This window comes from Anabrus simplex, chromosome 5 (genome assembly GCF_040414725.1).
Source record: "Anabrus simplex isolate iqAnaSimp1 chromosome 5, ASM4041472v1, whole genome shotgun sequence".
NCBI classification, from domain to species: Eukaryota; Metazoa; Arthropoda; class Insecta; order Orthoptera; family Tettigoniidae; genus Anabrus; species Anabrus simplex.
The window spans coordinates 233,929,704-233,950,021 of record NC_090269.1 but is presented as its reverse complement, the minus strand read 5'-3'; the positions used below and the strand labels follow the sequence as shown (position 1 = coordinate 233,950,021).

General features: G+C 39.1%; 1 protein-coding gene across 1 annotated transcript in view; it reads left to right on the top strand.

Moving 5' to 3' along the window:
• LOC136874797 (G patch domain-containing protein 4) overlaps positions 1–20,318 on the top strand; it is a 111,719-nt gene that overhangs the window by 30,555 nt on the left and 60,846 nt on the right. The window contains exons 2-3 of the mRNA XM_067148469.2: positions 2,376–2,542; positions 16,894–17,004. Coding sequence (XP_067004570.2) covers positions 2,376–2,542; positions 16,894–17,004 — 278 coding nt within the window. The remainder of the gene's footprint in view (positions 1–2,375; positions 2,543–16,893; positions 17,005–20,318) is intronic.

The window sequence follows — 20,318 nt, the reverse complement described above, 5'->3', positions numbered from 1 at the left end:
CCCCACACCTGAGGCCTGTCGTGACCTACCTGTCCTGTGAGACGTTCTAGTAGGTCGGTCACCAGGCCATTGGAGTTGGCGTATTACCTATCCTGCCGAGCGGTAAAGTAGGGAGGTAAATTGTAGGTGCGAACTCTGTCCTGCAACTCCCGAAATAAAAGATGGATTAACTTCACTGTCCTTTATTACCCAGGACGGCTGTGTACACTATTTACAAGTTCCTTTACAGATTCTGAATAAGTCGGTCTGATGAGAGCTTGCTTCACGAGCCTACCGTATGGCTACGCGCTAAGTCCGAATTCTGCCCTGCGGCACTTACGTACAACGTCACTGTCACGACTGACCGCTCAAAGGAGCCTGGTCCTAAGAGTATGAATTACTGGTCGAGAGAGAGTGCCGCGCCATCTTGGCTTAGGGTTATATCTGCTCTCCTAGAAGCAAAGGTCGGTCCCTTCCCACTACCTTAGGGGTTGGGTCCATGGGTGTTACTTAGCTGCTTGCCTTGTAAGTGGCGCCCTCAATTACTATTCTGAACTAATTGTCTCAGTAGGTGCTGCCCTCTGAGCACTACTGTCTCTGTCCTACTCTTGCACTCTTGTTTCCTTGTCTCTACTAGAGTGCAACTGTACTGGTTTTGTGCTCTTTGTCGGCGAGCCGCCAGGTCCTAAACCAACTTTTAGACTCCCCGCTAGTCAATACACAAACAAGCAAAAATCCGCTTGTTGTCAGCATGTTATTGTAGGCACGTTTCGCATACTCTCTGCCTGACTCTCTCTACTACTAGTAACTTACAGAAATGTTCCTTCTTCTTTCCAATTATTAAAGTCTCAATATAATTAATATACAATACTCTGACATTACAAGGTGTCCCGTATTACTGGTTATTACTTCGATACTAGTTTATTTCCCTTGACACCTTGAGATCGAATCTCGGCTGCCATTCATCTGACAGTCCCCTCCGGTTTGACCCTTGGGGAGGTCGGTACACGACAATTACAAAATTGGTAAACGTGTGTTTGCACTGCCTAATCAATAGTTTCACAATTGTTTCTTCACAAATTTGTATTGAACTTCGCAAGACGTGTGTCCAGGCAATCTTCCATGGTATTCCAGCATACTTTACTTCTGAACAAGTTTCAGGGTGCCAAATTTTCTTTAATGATTAGTAGGAAAATAGTTGTTTGTGAAGTACTTCATTACATTTATCACATGTTCTCTCACATTTGGAAACTGAATGTCATTTGCTAGCAGATTTCATCCATAAGTGACAGCATACAGATAATTTTCAATTAGCAGACACATTTTTGAAATGTTGGCAGCATTATTTGTAACTACAGAACAAACTATGCTCTTTAAGTCATCCTCACATTTTTGAATGCTGATATCACCCACTTCTGCCAGGTAATTGGCAGCGTGAGCCTGACCAGATGTGTCAGTATTGTCCACTAAATAACCATCAAATCCTAGACACATACTTAGATTTTCCAGAATAAAGGAATGAGTTTTCCTTTTCATAAATGGAGGCCATACGATTATTATTATTATTATTATTATTATTATTATTATTATTATTATTATTATTATTATTATTATTATTATTATTTCCAATAAAGACCCATTAATTTCCTTTCGGTTTGAAGGGGGGAGGTGGGTAACCTGATGAAAGTTGTATAAGTTGCACAAATTGAGGATGTTCAACACTATGAAAGGCAGTATTTGTTGGTAATGTAAAATGAGCTATTTGTTCATCCAAAGACTTCTTCTGCATTGATGTTCATTTAATCACATATAAATCCAGTGATGTTGCAGATTTTTTCATCTTACCTAGGACGTATTGTGGTATTTCATTTCTCGCATTAGATGATGATGCTGCTATACTGGTAGTGGAAGTGGTGAAAGCACAAAGTGGATGTACTAGGGCTTGGTGTTTCTGTTGAAGTTGTGGCTGAAATTGTATCTGAAAAGAATGTTCTTGTTAATACCCTGTTCCCGGATTGATTAGCTGTGATATATTACAGTATATTATTTGTTCTTACTATTGGACCAGAAGACGCATGCAATACATGCATTAATGCACATTTTGTACGCTTCCTATAATATCCTGTACTTTTACAATTAACACAGTTCTGAGTCCAAGCCGTATACTGACATTTAAAACTTGCATTTCCTTCTTATTCTCGATATGAATTGCAAAAAGAAAATATAAAAATTCAGATCAAAATACAGACAAAACTCTTATTTTATCTATATAGATGACTGATTTTTAAAAGTGTAAATCAGGGGTCGAGAGCTAGTGGGGCACTGTGAAGTTTGCTCTGAAATGTGGATACTATGTTCAGAGATTTGTGTATGGATCAGTTGCTTTGTATTTCTAGGTAAAGGTTTGGGAGTAAATGAAAGTGGTATTACAGAAGCATTGAAGCCCAAACTTAAGTTTGACACCTCTGGAATTGGCCACGACGCTGCAGAACAGTTTACTTATCATTGGTGGGAAAACGCCTACAACGAAGCAGCAGGAAACCTTGAAGTTTGCAGAAATGAGGTAATTTTGTGACAAAGACTTTGGTCTTTTGAGATGTTGAGAGAATGAAGATCTGACAGTTTCCGTTAACTTCCTTTGTTCTACATATCAATAGAACGGGCATTCCATTTAAACTCATTTTTTGAAATCATCACAGGATATCCAAGGTTCACATTCAGTTCTCGACAGTAACTGTTCTCTTTCCTGCTCTTCCATGCTGCTTTACAAGCCCATCACTGTTCCAGAGTGAGTCAGTCATGCAGGAGCTCTGATGTGCCAACAACTCATGCTACGTCGTCTCTGAAAGATCTTATTGTTAGCCAGTTTGGTAGAGCCAGTTTTATAAGTTCCTTTTTTCCTCATGCATTTATAGATGTCAGAATATTCTCACATAGGTATTTAACATAGTGTAACTACTCATTTCTACAAAGTCCTTTGTTGGATGTACGTTACTGGCTTTTACCCGTAGCTGTGCTCTCATCGAACAGGTTGTGCAAATCCAAGTGACTGTGTCCATAGTTTTGTAAAAAGTTACAAACACAAAAGTGTGCAGTGAAATGTATATGGGTAATCCTTGGCATCTTGTAATTGAAGCAGAGTAGATAAAATGTACAGTCATTCAGAAAAGATTAAGAGAAAGTCACCTAAAAACTGCTGATGAGGCGCTTGGAACAGAAGATCTGCTTTCTAATATAGTTGGCTCGCAATGTTCAGGGAGGAGAGAGTAGTCGCACTCGCACCTTGAGGAATGTCATCAAACAGTAGCCATGTGCATTTGGACGTGTCTAGCGCACGAGGAAATTTTGACGGCTACAGTGCAAGTTAACTACGCTGATCAAAATGAACAGAACTTGCAGATACAGAATTTCAAATCTCATTTAATCACAACATTAGAGGTTATAATTTTACAATTAACTGATGATAAAACCAAACCAAACCCCATGGCGCTACAGCCCTTGAAGCGCCTTGGCCTACCAAGCGACCGCTGCTCAGCCCAAAGGCCTGCAGATTACGAGGTGTCGTGTGGTCAGCAAGACGAATCCTCTCAACCGTTATTTTTGGCTTTTTAGACCGGGGCCGCTATCTCACAGTCAGATAGTTCCTCAATTCTAATCACGTAGGCTGAGTGGACCTCGAACCAACCCTCAGGTCCAGGTAAAAATCCCTGACCTGGCCGGGAATCGAACCCGGGGCCTCCGGGTAAGAGGCATGCATGCTACCCCTACACCATGGAGCCGGCTAACTGATGATAGAAAAATATTATTATAGCTCTATGCCTTACATAAATTGTATGCATAAATCGTAGTTACCTGCTGGGCAAATTTTGAGAGTTGAACCTTATTAGCTGTATTTCCAGTGACATACAACTTAAATTAGCTTAGTATACTGAAAAAAGCATGATACTATAACAGTGGCCGATATTGTATTGCAGGATCTTGAACATTAATGCTTCCCTTGAGTTGCAACGGTCACACCAGCCTCTCGCATCGGTAGCTTAGGCAACACATCTTATACGTCAAGCTTTCGTAAAGAAACTTTAAAAGGATATAAAATCAAAATCGATTTGGAAATCATTTCAAATGGGCTTTAATTTTCTACTTTTTCAGTTTTTCAAACTCGAGGTATAAGTTAATGTGTGTATCCTATATACCATAAGCGTTCTCGTAGCATAATGGCTAACACGCTCACTTCGTAGTACGAGGTACGCAGGTTTGAGTCATTATTATGATGAATTTTTTAAAATTTCTATTATTTGTGTTCTTTATCTGTATACCTCTTTTCATACGTTCTTTTGTTAATATATTTCATTGAAATATTTAATCACAATATTATGTCTACTAGGAAATTGCTTTATATGTATGCTACTTATAGAACGTGATGTTATGATTAATAGCAATAAGGACTGTCGCCCAGGTAGCAGATTCCCCATGAGTTGTTTACATAGTCTTCTTGTAAATTATTTCGAAGAAATTGGAAACTATTTCATTACCGAATTCCTCTTCCTATGAATGGATATTTATCCCGATTCGTTCTTTACATTTACAGTACCGTCCAACTTTATCTTCATAAAGTTAAACATTAGAATGAAATGCTTTTTCAATAAATGGAAGCATGTGGAACTAAACGAGGTCACAGAACTAGTTCCAAATAGGGCATCGTGGAGATACTTAATCAATTCACAGCAACCTGCAGATAGAATGCTCAAAGGCAGTAAGTCCGTAAAGAAGATGTGTGTGTGTGTGTGTGTGTGTGTGTGTGTGTGTGTGTGTGTGTACGTATATGGAAGCGCATAAAAGAGAGTCGAGAACAACGGCAGGGAACGAAAATTCATTTAAAAATGTAAATTACAAATACGATGAAAACCTGCGTACCTTCTATTACGGAGCGAGCGACTTGACCAATCTACTACGAGAATACTTTTCAAAAACGCTGCTTTACACGACAGGTTATAACTGGCGTAAGAAAATGTAATCTCGAGATTTTAATTCCAATTAGGTATTGATATTGAAGATCATAGATTAAAATCATGAAAGTTTGACATAAATCGTTGTCCATAACTCTTAAGACTCCCCTTATTAGGCTTTTTGGTGGTAATCAGGTGACGCAAGCACAGGGAAATAAGGCAATCGAAATGAGTTTCATGCTTTTGACGATAGATAGCACCACACTCGAAAGCGAGAAGTCGCTGAAAATCAATCTAGCCAACTTCATATATCAGTGTCTAGCTCCAGGTAGCTACGTAGTGCTTGCGCGGAGGTGGTTGGACACAAGCCAAAGTACCAGCCAATTTACACCTCCAGGTAGTTTACCTCCCGGGCAGCTGCCAGCCACTTTATCAGCAGATGGTAGAACCGACCCTAAATTTACTAAACTGATAATTTACACTTAATTACAAGTTCACTCGTGTGAGTTTTTCATTTGACATAGTTTTTCTCATGATCGTAATAATAACTCGTCAAGCCATCACACTGCATACTGGCATGTCAAACTCCTGTTCTCTTCATGGATTCTCACAGCTTAGTGCTGTTCTAGAACAATTCACAACTAGCAAGACTTATTGAGCTCCACGTAACCAACTGATGGACTCGCTCTCGATGAATGACTTGTCACGGACTCGCAACTGTCTGTTTATGTTCACTCACGATTGGCACACTTGAGACTGACTGACATGTCAGTTGAGCTCTTTATGTAGGTCAATAGAAGATTCTAGTAGTTTCCAATTCCAGATCATTCGGGGTGCCTCATCCATTGTTAATCACATTCCAGCTTCTTCTGGGACAGGGATGGCCAACCTTTACCGACTAGCGTGTCAATTAAGGTCTTGTTTATTACTTTTTATGTACTAGTGTGCCATAGGTTATTTTCCTTTAAAATCATCATGAAACCCATCATCTGACTTCATTTAGGTAATAAATGGCGTATGGCTTTTAGTGCTGGGAGTGTCTAAGGACAATTTCGGCTCGCCAGATGCAGGTCTTTTGAATTGACTCCCGCAGGCGACCTGCGCATCGTGATGAGGACGAAATGACGATGTAGACGACACATACACCCAGTCCCTGTGCCAGCGGAATTAACCAATTATGGTTAAAATTCCTGGCCCTGCTGGGAATCGAACCGGGGACCCCTGCGACTAAAGGCCAACACGCTAACGATTTAGCCATGAAGTCGGACATTTAGGTATCATATCGCGACTGACTGTTTCATGATTTCATTTTGCAAACATGACTGAAAAGTACATTTTTTAAAACAGGTAAATTTTAAGAATAGTTCGACTCATTGGCTGAATGGTCAGAGTTGAGGTCTTCAGTTCAGAGGGTCTCGGGCTTGTTTCCCGGCCGGGTCGGGGATTTTAATCACCTCTGATTAATTCTTCTGGCCCGGGGACTGGGTGTTTGTGTTTATTCCAACATTTTCCTCTTCATATTCACAACGTTGAAACAGTCTCTGTTCTGGCAGCTCTTTTTACCATCAAAGTTTTGGAAGAACTGAGCTGCTGCCTGGAGTGAGGGTGAGAGACAAGACTGATCTGAAGATAACTGAATACATCCAAGGAAGAAATTGTTGCAGTATTTGAGGAAAAACGGGACCAGTTCTGAAAGAAATGAAGTTGCAGATCTTCAAGTTTCAAGAAATCCTCTAATCGAAGCAGACGTCCCGTTCAACAGTACCAGATTGGAGACCCAGTAAAAATCAAACGTTCCCAGACAAGACCTGGTCTAAAACTGATGACGATGTTCCTAGGTTCCTACTGTATCACAGAGATGAAAGACAACTGCACACATTCATTGTCAGCTGTGAGGGTCATCATAATGATCCCAGATCAACTACCACCTGTACGGAGTTTATAAAGCCCTAGCTGGATGACATGCAGGATGACTGAATGTAGGAAGTGAAATTTTGGTGGTTATGATCCCGCAGTTGATCAAGGAGGCCATGACTGGTGAGGTATTACGGAGACTCATTGGACAAGTTGTGATTAATAATGAATTGAAGTGTACAATATTATTCTTCAAAATATTTAACTTTTTGTACCTATCTTGTAAATAAATGTTATTTTATTCCTACACTAATTTACAAGGTTGTGCCCTACACGTTCATGCGATTACCGACAGCTCTTTCATAACAAATGGGCTTCTCTCGTCATTGACTCAATTTATAAGATTTGTTACACCAATTTCAAAGTTGAAGTAGTATCCTTCTTTTAGTACATCTTGTCATAATTTAAAATATACTTCCCCAATGTTATGTAATAAACCAACTATTGCTCCACTATTGCATGAAAATTGTAATCTACTTAAAATATCTGCCCTACTGCTGGATGCTAATTGTAATATAAATAAAATATATAATTTCATTGATCATAATATTTATTGTTTGTACCCTAATTGAGTGTAAATATCACTTGGCGTCTTTCAGTGAAATAAAATTTAAAAAATAAACAAATAAACGATGATACTTAAGATATAATAATTTTGTGTGGCTATTCCTAGCCGACTGCAGCCCTTGTAAGGCAGACCCTCCAAAGAGGGTGGGCAGCATCTGCCATATGTAGGTAAATGCGTGTTGGAAGATAGTGTTATGTGTGGTGTGTGAGCTGCAGGGATGTTGGAGACAACACAAACACCCAGCCCCCGAGCCATTGGAATTAACCAATGAAGGTTAAAATCCCCGACCTGGCCAGGAATTGAACCCAGGACCCTCTGAACCGAAGGCCAGTACGCTGACCATTCAGCCAACGAATCGGACAATACTGATGATAACAACTTAATAATAATAATATATAATTTGCCGAAAATGCAGGTAAATGGGCTCCAGGGGTCACCAAACGATCCCTCAATTTAGAATATGGTATTAATAACAACTAATAATAAATGTTAGAACATGAAAGATTCCACTTGGGTCACGTTCTCAGAGCTGAAAAACTGGTATTCTGCTGATTGGGCCTTACCTAACCTCCTGAAACCCAATAAGTGCCTAGGAACTACAACTAGATTCTAAAATAACTTCTCCACTAATTGAAAATAAACCACCTATATTCAGACCTAACCATTACCTGTACATAAGTACTTCCTCGCAACACAATACATATAAGATTGCAATACAGTAAATATTTACAACTACTGGAATAAAACTACTAGAATAAAAAAGAAAGCAGTGGGAAAACGACAAGGACTCTACTACCATTTTTAGTGAGAACAAAAAGCAATTGTTACAAAACATTTAGGTAAATGCCCTTCATTGTCTGTTTATCAACACAAATTCCTAGCTGTCACCATCAACATATGGTACACTAGCGTCAGAAAGTTTAGACTCACCCATAAATTTTCACTTACCATGAAAGATAGGGGCTATTTGTTGAAAATCAACATGAAAATACCTATGTTTTTAGAACTAACTAGTTTTATTACACATTTCACTAGAATTTCCTTTACATTGATCATTCACAGGGAGCTAGAAACACAATCACAACATCTTAAGCAATCACACTGCCTGTTCATCAATGTGTCCACCCTTTGCTTTGATTACTGCTCTACAGATGCTGGCTGTTAATTTTTCCAAAGTCTCGGTATTTATACATCCCCAGGTTTCTAACAGACATTGCCACAACTCCTCCACACTGCCTGGCACCTTTTCTTTCACTTTCCTGTCAAGTTCTTCCCTCAAAAGTTCATTAAGTGACCGATCAGGTGATTGAGAAGGCCAGACAATTAATTCCAATTTTCCTTCAGCTTGTTTCCTTTCCAGATACTGCTTGCACAAATGCAAGGTGTGATTAGGATCATTGTCCTGCTGTACAACAAATCCTTCACCAAGCAGCTTCATTCCAGATGGCACAGCATTGCACGAAATGATACGGTGATATTGTTTCTTTTTCAGTACTATCTCTACTTTCACCGAATCACCAACTTGATTATTTCCAAAACATCCCCACATCATCACATTTTCTCATCAATGCTTCACAGATGGAATTATGCAGGATTCCATAACCCTTTCGACGGGGCGGCGACGAATGTATTGGTGACGATTGGAACTGAATTTTTCAAATTTAGATTCATCCATACAAAGCACCCTTTTCCATTGTTCAGCGGTCCAGTTAGCATGCATTTTGGCCCATTGTAGCCTTTTCTGCTTGTGTACAGTTTTCAACAATGGTTTCCATGCTGCTATGCGACCAAACGACCCCGCCTCAAGCAGACGATTTTCAGTGTAGTCACAGACACAGGTTGTTCTCTTGTTTTATTTATCTCTGAGCAAATATATACCGCTGTATGCCTTCTGTCATGCTTTCTGAGGATTAAAATACGGTTATCTTCAATTTTAGAAGTCTTCCTTGGACATCCACTGCGTGGTCGATCCTCATAACTACCCGTTAATTTCATTGCACCTATTTTAAAGCAATAAGAGCCCATTTTATACACTTTTCCACCTAAATAGACGCCTAAAACTTAACTTTTTGAGACCTAGAGATCCGATGTCTAGTAATAATCAGCCAAGTATTCATCACTTTACAGACTTTCCAGGGGTGTCAGGAGAACTGAGAGACAGATATTTAGATAATTCTGTTTCAGAGTTGTCTGTATTTTTGGAGTTTATGGACCCGTTATTTTCTCAAATTGCACAGGAAACAAATATTTACACTACAGAACAATTATCCGATCCAATAGGAAAAAAGAATGGCTGATGACTAGTGGTTTGACACTAATGAGGATGAAATTAAGGCGTGCTTTGTCCTCTGTGTTCTGATATGCCAGGTTCATAAGCCTTGCATCCAATGATATTCGAGCAATGATAAATATGGTCCTGGTCCTCACTGATGATGTCCCAGGGAGCCAAACGTAGGCGTAGGTCCTTGGTAAACTTCCCAGTCTTTTCTTATCCTGACAAGCAATCTAATCAGGTGCTGCGTAGAGGACTGGGTGTCGACATGAAGTGTGAACGTGTTGTATTCTCATCCTGTGTCTATGTTCAGTTTTGTACTGGTAGTCCTATAATGTTAGGGCCCATCTTGTAATTTTTGGAATGAGATCTTTCTTGCTAATTGTTTCCTGGAAGGCAGAACACTTGGTAACAATCTGGAAACATACCCCCACCAAATATACACTAAGAAATGTTGAGTATGGTTATGATGGCCAGAACTTCCAGCTCGTAGCTATGGAAGTTTTCTTCCTGTAAAGTTGGTGTTTTGCATAGGTAGTACGCGGGTTACAGTTGACCATGATCTGGGCATTTCAGGAGCATAATGGTCCATAACCCTGTTTACTTGCAGGAATCTCTGTTCTGTATGAGGGATTATAAATGGTTCAAAGCTGGGTTCCTGGACAGCGCTTCCTTGAACATCAAATTAATCCTGGTTTTTCACAGTAGATCAATTAAGGACTTTTCTGTGATGGAATATAGTTGGGTGCAAACTTCCTAAAATTACTCGTTAAGCCTAAAAATACCTGTACCTGGTTAGCAGTGTTTGGCTCTGTTGATGGATATAGTTGTCCGTTCTCCACTAGGTATCTTAAAAAATCAACTAGGTCTTCAAGAAGAGGCATTTCGTCATCAATCGCCATGATCAGGGCTTCACAACTAATAATTTTTTATTTTCCACCTTGTTGATACACTAAATTGCTTAAGGCAACTTATTGCTTAAAAGTGGTACATGTTTCGTATATTATAAACATCTTCAGCCACATAACACTGTTTAGATGAAAAACTCATGTAATTAATCTGATGCTTGTATTCATGTAATGAATTTTTCATCTAAACAGTGTTATGTGGCTGAAGATGTTTATAATATATGAAACATGTACCACTTTTAAGCAATAAGTTGCCTTAAGCAATTTAGTGTATCGACAAGGTGGAAAATAAAAAAATACTTAGTTGTGAATCTGTGTAAGTGCGATACAGACCATGAAGCTGATTTCATGTAATGATCAGGGCTGTCGCCTGGATGGCAGATTCCGCATCAATTGTTTATCAGTTGGAAATCTATCGATGATCTCCCTTTGTACATTATTCCAGTTCCTAATTCCTCTTCCTATAAACTAATATTTGCCCAGATTTGTCCTTGAATTCTGACTCTTTCATTTGACAGGTTGGAACATACCACTTAGTTGAGCAGCTTGTCTCCTTACTCCCAGGTCTTACCAGTTCAAAGTTTGCATCATTTTCATAATCATATTCTTTTGTTGGAACTCAGTTTAGAAGAGATTGTGTCTCTTTCCTTTGGATCTTTTCCAGTTTTTCAATAAAAAGTATCCTGATAATGATCCCAAACACTGGAACCATACTCTGTTTTGGGGTCCTACATTATTCTTCTTATTCAGTTCTATTCCATATTCTTTGGCAGTATCCAGGACCATTTTCAACCAGTGCAAGGCTTCACACTCATCTTTAGCAGGAACTATCAGGTCATCCATATAAATCAATACTACGAATTAAACACTGAGGTGGCATCTAGCTTGTAGCTAATAGCTTGTTCCTACCTCATTGAGATTGTAAGCTCAGTATCATATCAGTAGCTTTTGTTTTTGTTGGTTCATATGAGGAATTTAGTTCTTCAGTCTGATGCTTGTATTTATCCATGGCATTAGCAGGTATGTTCAATGGCTGGTTTTCAGATTTCGCTTTGGAAATGCTGATGCCTTCTCGACCGAAAGTGAGATCGGACGTGAGTACATATACCTCCAGGAAAGAAGCAGTTAAGTATTTCTTATCGAAGACTAACATTTGCATGTCATTCAGCTTCATTATGGAAGAATTTATCTTCAATTTCTGTCACCCATTTATGAACAGAGAAACCACCTCTGTCATCAAAGTAATGAATAGAGTTTCTACGTCACGGGATGTCTGCGTAAATCCATGGGCAGTCCCGTGATACCCTCTTGAGTGGTGTTCTGTGTCTTCATCGCTTCACTTGTCTTCCACGTAACTCCATGGTTGATTTGTTCCCTGCTGCTCCTATCTACTTACAAGGTTCGTTTGGTTTTGCTCATCTTGATTCTGACTCTATAGCTTTTTCCCTTTGCAACATCTTCACTTTTGCTTTCTTCTGTGGAGGCCTCAACATTTTGTGTTTTTTATTTCTTATTCTTCTTGTTTACTTTTGTGGTGAGACCTACATTCCGTTTGCTTTTGCTCTTCTTAGTTTTGAATGTAGGGAATGTATCCTCATCTTTGTTAACATAATATTCTGTTCCTTATACTTCTTAGGTTTGCTCTCCTTGGCTGTTACCACTGGAACTTCAACTATCTTGTATTTTTTTTAAATTTACGTTCTCCCTACTTTAGCTGCTTACTTTCTTAATGTCATCATATTATCGTAGTCATCAACACCTTATCTCTGTATATTAGATTCCCTTTGTAATATAAGTTCTCACAATACACACTGTAGACAATGCTGTCTAGTTCCGTGTGATACTAGGATTGTTGAACAAGAGTTTATTTTCATCGGTGTTTAGTATTGTTCATTATGAGGTAGAGTCAGCACGGCGGTAATGACTACGAGAGTTTTAAAGCATTTGTAGACAGTGTTTTAGTTGGCGAGTATGGCAATGTCATTTTGGAAAATTAATCAGAGTGAGGGTAGTGTTGACAATGGTGAAAGAGCATTGAAAAAAGTGAGAGTGAAAGTGCTGCACCATGTCCTTCCAAAAGCGTGCAGCCTGTGAGAAAAGAATCATAGTGATTAGAAATTGGAGAATAACTGCAATAATCCTTATATAATTATATATCCATTTTGTGGATACAGCGGTGTTTCAGAAATATTTACGAAAAATTTATAGAGTCTGCCCACCGTCCAAACTTTCGATGTACACGGGTACACGGATCTGCTCTCTTCGAAATTATTTCAGATGAAACATTTGTGCCACAGCCAGCAGTCATTCACAGTATGAAGTATAGGTAAGTCATAACTTTCAATGGGATGAGTGCAAAATTTTAGTGAATTATCTTCATTGGTTTGTATTTTATGCATGTTTTTGTGGGACAGGTACACTGAAACAATGATTCCACAGTCAACAATGTAGCCATTTATTGTAACTTGAATGGGTTAATACATGCCATCACCTTGATTCACAGTTAAACCTTTCAAATGCTGTGGAAAAAAAACTATATTTCTGAAATGTATCCAACAAGCTAGGGGCTGCCTGGCCAAGGCGGTAAAGGCACGCTCGGTTTGGCTAGAAGGTCGTGGGTTCCAATCCCCGTCAGAAAGTTGTAAAATTTAAGCAACTAGATTTCCACTTCCGGAGCTGCATATGGCCCTGAGGTTCACTCAGCTTGCACCAAAAATGAGTACCAGGTTAATTCCTGGGGGCAAAGGCAGCTGGGCGTAGAGCGAACCTCTCTACCCCATTACGTGCCACGGTTAACAGTGGTGGAAGCCTTTACCTTCCACTCCTCCAAGGGCCTTCATGGCCTGTACGGAGGTGACTTTATCTTTATCCAACAAGGTGCAAAAAGGGTAACTCGGAAGACAAGCCATACACTGGCAAACGTTATTCAAAGACAAGGAGAAATCTCTGCATGACGCAATACATATATAGTAATCCAATTAATAAAGCACTTGCATAGCGGCGTCGACAGGACTGTCCAATTGGAAACCCAGGGCACGACAAAGCATACTTTTTGAAACCGAATATATATTTAATACAAATATCCAGGAGAATAAATACCTTTGTACAGTACCTGAAAACACAGAAATGTTTAACCCGTTCACTGCCAAACCCGTACATGTACGTTATTGAATGCCGTGACTCGTTCGCCAAACCCATATATATGTTTCGGTGCAGTGTGTACCTCACCGATCTTAAAAATGTACGCGATATAGTGTCATGCTTTGAGATTCCGTGGAAATGCTCAAGGAAGTTCTGTACGGCAGATATACCCCTCCATTTCGTGTGTTTTGAAAACGATCTGGTGTTATTTCAGCTTCGTTGGAGTGGAACATCTTTTCCGCTTATGTGTAGCCATCATGGCGTCTTGAAATATACATTCATCTCTTGTTGACAAAGAAATTGAATGTTTCCTCATAAATAGTGATTCTGGAGTGCTATATTTTGATAATGAAGATGGAGAATATCTATGGGACGATATTGAACTACAAGAAAGTGCGAGACAAAGTAGTAATGATGAATCTCGTGCGGAATTGTCACCCCTTCCTTAGATAAATTATTTTTCTCCAAATGTACATTATTTTGATAATACCAGTTCTTGGATCAACAATTTTATATTTCAGTAATAGTATCACCGAGCGGAGTATCCGTGCGTATTAACATGCTACGTCTATGGAGCCAAGCTCTGCACTTGGCAGGCGAGTGGGTTGGAACCCCACCGCCAGCTGTTGTTAGAATGGTGGTTTTTTTTTGGTTTCCCTTTTGCACTCCAAAGCAAATGCCAGGACGGTTCCTATTTCATAAACCACAGCCGATTCCTTCCACTTCCTTACCCAGTTTCATTCACCATCATTCCTTTCATATTCATTATCTTCTCAACTAAGATTTGCATTGGGAAGGGCATCCGGCAATAAAAATATGGTGTAAAATATAATCTCACTTCATCCTCGACCCCGTATTGGGCTGCGGGGCTGAGGGGACGATATGCATTCCATTAATTGTATCAGTAAATATGTATCTGTGAAAGTGCTTCTTCCTTTTTAAAAAACCAGCCCAGAGGGCTCGCCTTGTCATCAAAACTCGGCAGTGAAAAGGTTTAATGGCCCAGTAGTTATATTTTGACACACATTAGGCTTATATCCATTTAAAAAATGTATGAGAGATTGCTTCTTCACCTTGTTTTTTTTAAACCCTAGCAACAAATTGCTCCATACAGTCCATAGCCTTAATTGTCACTGCCTCAGCATCACTTGCACTTATCTTAATAGTCCAACCCAGCTAGAGCAGCAGGTACATAATTTTTCAACGGAATAGTTGTCGCCTGCGCCATATCCTCGTGTTCAGCATCATCTGAAGCTGTATCTCTCTTGGGCATCATGTAACCACAGCTGATGAACATGGTGGGATCCCGCTCATCTGAAGTAGTCTTCGCATGGTCGATGGCGATGTGGATTTTTGTTGGAACTCATCACCTGCTACTTCATTTAAGGAACCAAATCCATACTTGACGAAGCAGTTTGTTATTGTTGATGGAGTAGTGTCTCAGGCAACTTCCGCACACCGCATAACGTCCATCATGTTCCGCTTTCTCCCACTGGAATATTTGTAATAACTTCACAGCCACTTTCTGTGGGCATGTTTCAGAGATGATTTGAGACCTTGATTTAATGGCTGTAAGTAACTTGTAGTGTTGAAAAAATGAAAATCCACAGCATGTTTCCAATCATTTGACCTGGTCAGGAATGGGATGAATGAAGCTCCCATGTAGCGGCGAGGATATGTATTGTGCCGGCTGCCGAAGCCTGTCACACTCCTCTGGGGCAATGATTAATGACTGACAGATGAAAATTGGAGTGTGTTGCTGGAATGAAAGATGACAGGGAATACCGGAGTACCCAGAGAAAAACCTGTCCTGCCTCTGCTTTGTCCAGCACAAATCTCACATGGGGTGACCGGGATTTGAACCACAGACCCCAGCGGCGAGAGGCCAACGCGTTGCCGCTTAGGCCACAGAGGCTGCAACTTGTAGTGTTGGCTGGCAGAAAAAAGATGGTGCACATGTTTTAAAAGAAAATTATGCTTGTATGCAGCACACAGATCTAACAGAAGTAGTTTTCTACCCTGGCATGCCATTTTGTGCCCAAGGCACACCAGCCACTCGCCTGCATAAAACTGGTAGAATAAGAAAGGTGTGTGATTTCCATTATTGCCTATAGCTTTTCACTACATGCTGTTGTTCTGGAGTTATTAGTGTTATTAGTGTATACTTTACAAAGTGTCTTGGCTTTCTTGTGAACAGGCAACAAGATGTAAGCCGAATGCTGACGGCGGTGTATATATCAAAATCCAAGAGTAAAATAAGGACAAGACTAAAATTTCCATTGTCAGTAATTGAAGCTTTTGAAGGTGGTTGGATGTCAGAAAAGAAGCTTTCACCTCCACGTCTGATAGATCCAAATTCTCTGAGAATGCTACTGAAAGACTTCTGGGACATAATTTTAAGCAATCTGCTGTGTGTAGCTATAAAGATGGTGAACTGTTAAGAAGTGCAAACGAGGGATTCACAAGTTTTAAGTGGTAGAGACTGATGAGGGAGAAATATGCACATTTTCATCAGTAAATACAAGAGAGCGCTTCTTTTTTTTTTTTTTTTTTAACAAGGTGTCCCTCCCTCCACACCGTCCTGAAGTTTGTGCCTAAATTTGTTATGTAACTTTTATTGGTTCAAATCCGAAAGACTGTAATTCATTTTATTAATTTCCTGGAAAATGTGTTTTCATCCTCAAATCAGATTTTAGTTGATGTTATTTGTTATCGGCGTCAGTATAACCATCCTTTCTAAATATTTTGGTGTAATGTTCAAATGTCTGGCTTTATAATTGGGGGTATTATGATTCATCATCTTCAATCTTGCATATTGGGCCAAGTGGTGTTCTTAGCATAGCTAAATGTAAAGAGGTGTGGTACTAAGAGGGTTAATATTCACAAGTTAATGAATTTAAATTGTAGTTCCTTCTGGGAACTTAATTTTTGAAATGAAAGTTATTCATGAAACCACTTGGTTGCTCTATATATAGACTTACCCCAGAGAAATGTTATGAAAATTATAGTAAGCTAGTTAAATTAAACCAGATATGGTATTCATTGCCAGATTTTTTGTGTCAGTTGAGAAGCTAGCATTTTCAACCAGGTGGATTAATAAGTAGGGTTTTTCTCATGAATACAATATAATGTCATTTCTGAAAAATCCATTCTGTAATGTTACAGGACGGAGTTGCAGTGAAAGTTCATGACGACTCCTTTGATATCTCAACAAGAAAATACTTAGCCAAGTCTTCTAGGACTAGCAGTACCTTGTTATATGGGAATTTTCTGAAGGTGAGTTACTGATTTTGAAATACAACAAATTGGTTTTCTGATATCACTGACTGGTAAATTGCCTAAAAAAGTTTTGCATCATACTTTTTCTGTACAAAACCGTCCGGCTCCATGGCTAAATGGTTAGTGTGCTGGCCTTTGGTCACAGGGGTCCCAGGTTCTATTCCTGGCTGGGTCGGGAATTTTAACAATCATTGGTTAATTTCTCTGGCACGGGGCTGGGTGTACAGTATGTGTCGTCTCCATCATTTTAACCTCATCACGACGCGCAGGTCGCCTACGAGCATCACCTCAAAAGACCTGCACCTGTCAGTCCCTGTCGAGAAAAACTACGGGTACACGTTATATGATTTGAATGGCAACGTAAGAAAAATTCCTTCTAAGAACTGACACATTTCCATACAGATAGTAATAATGGATATTCTGTTTCAGTTAATTTAAATTCTATGCCACTTACACAGGGTTTTTTTAACTGGTGTTATGAAGAGACTTATTTTTATAAATTTATTTCATTAATTGAAGTTGTCAATTTCAGAGACATTATCTGACTGGTCGGATGATTATGTATTGTTAAAAGTTGTTACGCATGTAACAGTCATATTCTTCATCAAGTTATATGATATCACATAGGCAAGACGTATCAAATCCAATAAAGTATTGAAAGCACCAAGTTCGTTTACTTCAAAAACATTAGCGCCAAACAGCACGGCTCTCAATAACCTGAGATGTTCAATACACTCAAGATCATGAAATGTGAAATGCAGAAGTGAAAACAATGTGTTGCCACTGAGGTTAAGCAGCGGGATAAAAAGCAACACATCTCAAATTCATGGAATCGTTCACAGATATTGCATTCTCGTTTATAACGAAAATCAGTCCACTGAGGACAACACCTTCAATGGAGTGCAGCATATATCGGTTATCAGGCAAGTACGGTTCAGGGTTACATACGTACAAAGAAGTAAAGACAAGATTTCAAGATTTACATTCTTATCACTGCTCATTGCAAGAGTCTCTTTGATATATATTCCATCCTTGCTATACATACTCTTAGATTCTTGCCTCTTTCCCTTAGCACATGTTTTCGTAATAAAAACATGCACCGATCAACGTAGTAATAATAATAATAAGAAAGTAGTAATTGAAGTCTATTGATCCTCCTGTTGTAAAAAAGATCCAGTTTTCTTTGTCATATAACCCTAACCTCAATTTAGTACCACAATTCCTTTGAATTTATACGTAACCTTCACGCAATCCCTTCAAACTTTCATAGCATACTGCCTCTTCCTGCAATACTCTCATCCTACAGAAACATGCAACCTAAATCTTTACCAACCGGGCGAGTTGGCCATGCGGTTAGGAGCGCGCAGCTGTGATTTCACATCCGGGAGATAGTGGGTTCGAACCCCACTGTCGACAGCCCTGAAGATGGTTTTCCGCGGTTTCCATTTTGACACCAGGCTGTACCTTATTTAAGGCCACGGCCGCTTCCTTCCCATTCGTAGGCCTTTCTTGTCCCTTCGTCGCCATAAGACCTACCTGTGTCGATGCGACGTAAAGCAGCTAGCAATGCAAAAATCTTTACCACAGTCATCAATTCCTACATTGTATGTCCACAGTTCTGCAGATAAAATGCTAGTGAACAGGTAAGTTTAGGTGTTTGTAAGGTCTGCTTCATATTACATGAATTGAAGAATTTTGTTTTGCTAACTCACAGTATTCAGCCGTCTTTGCTCTCAGTGGATCTGCAGACTGGAGATGAAATTCTTTCTCACTTTTGTAAGATTTCTTTTTCTTCGGTACATCTCAGGGGACAGGGACACAGCTTACCGAATTTTTCCCTGGAACAGCATTTTCGGCCATGTTCGCTACATATTCTCTTCCTTCTCCTCTTCTTATTCATATGTATCTCTCTCTTCCTAGAATTTGGTTTTTTCTCGGGCGAATGTAACGGTGGTCTTGATAAATGATTCGGGATATCCTAAACAATGGAGAAAAACCAAGCCTTAGTACGAGAAATACCCATGTTGAATCCTCTGTTATGTAATTAATAATGATTACTTTAACAAGAGTGCCACAAAATTATGCACTAGTTTCTCTGTAACTCGTACAAACCTCTGATCGTAAGTGACAATACAGTCAAAACTGGTTAGAACGTTTTTGTTGGGGACTGAAAAAAAACTTCTAAAGAGTGAACGAGCTAAAAAAAGAAAAACCATTATGCTGTTTAATTTAAGGTTAATTTTGAATGTAAAAATAATTGCGATGAAAAGCAAACAAAACAGTTTTTACAATTTTAATTAATGAAATAATATATTTAAAGAACACCAACAAAGCAAAACATCAAGGAAAATCTTTTTACACACACAAACCATACACATTGCTTACATTTATGTTTAAAGTTATCGTAGGATTTTAGGTCTTATGGCGACGTCAGTTGATGGTTATTTACAGTTATTTACAGCGGTGTCCAATGACTTGCATATGGCTAACACAACACCACTCCGATAGATTTGGTGATGAACTACGGGGTCAACATTTACCAGTTCCTGTTTACAATTGAATTATTAATGATTAGCAGTATTAGAACTAACAGTTCTGTGTATATTAATACATGAGAGAGTCTCGATGATGAGCATACTCAAGATGGTAGGACCTAGTTATTTTCAAATTTACTCATAATTTCATCCCAGTTTTTAATGTCAATTTGTATATATTTCTTTCATTTGTTTTATGTCAGTTGTGTGCATGTACATTTGTTTAGTTATTAGATGTTTTACATTAAGGCTGAAGATGGCCAGCCCCAGCCAAAACTCGTCCCTGATTAATGTAATTTAGAATATTGCATATTATAGTATTGAAAGGTGGATCATTACTATATTAATAATTATAATGTAATTACAATTCAGTACGGATCAGAACCATGAAGTTTATAACCTATGATTATATTTGTAACTCTGATCATGAAACTGTGCTTCCAATTTGGTTTTCCTAGACCTCCTTTGAGCAACTGGCTTAATGTCTATTAGACCAGATAAGTAACTACTCTGTTCGTTTCTAGTACTGAGCAGATTAGTCATGAAGTAGCTTTTTTCTGTTGTCCTCAGAAATGTTTGTAAAACACTGCAACCTATTGCACTGACAGTCTTCCCTTTGTTCATGAGATTGTACCTTAAGTTTCTTTGTTACCTCACTCACTCGACTGAAACTAGGTCTCTCCTTGGTTGATGCCATCCTTGTGTTACCATTCTCTTCTTCAAACATTGTATGCAAACTATGCGATAAACAACAGTCATGAACAACTAACACACTGT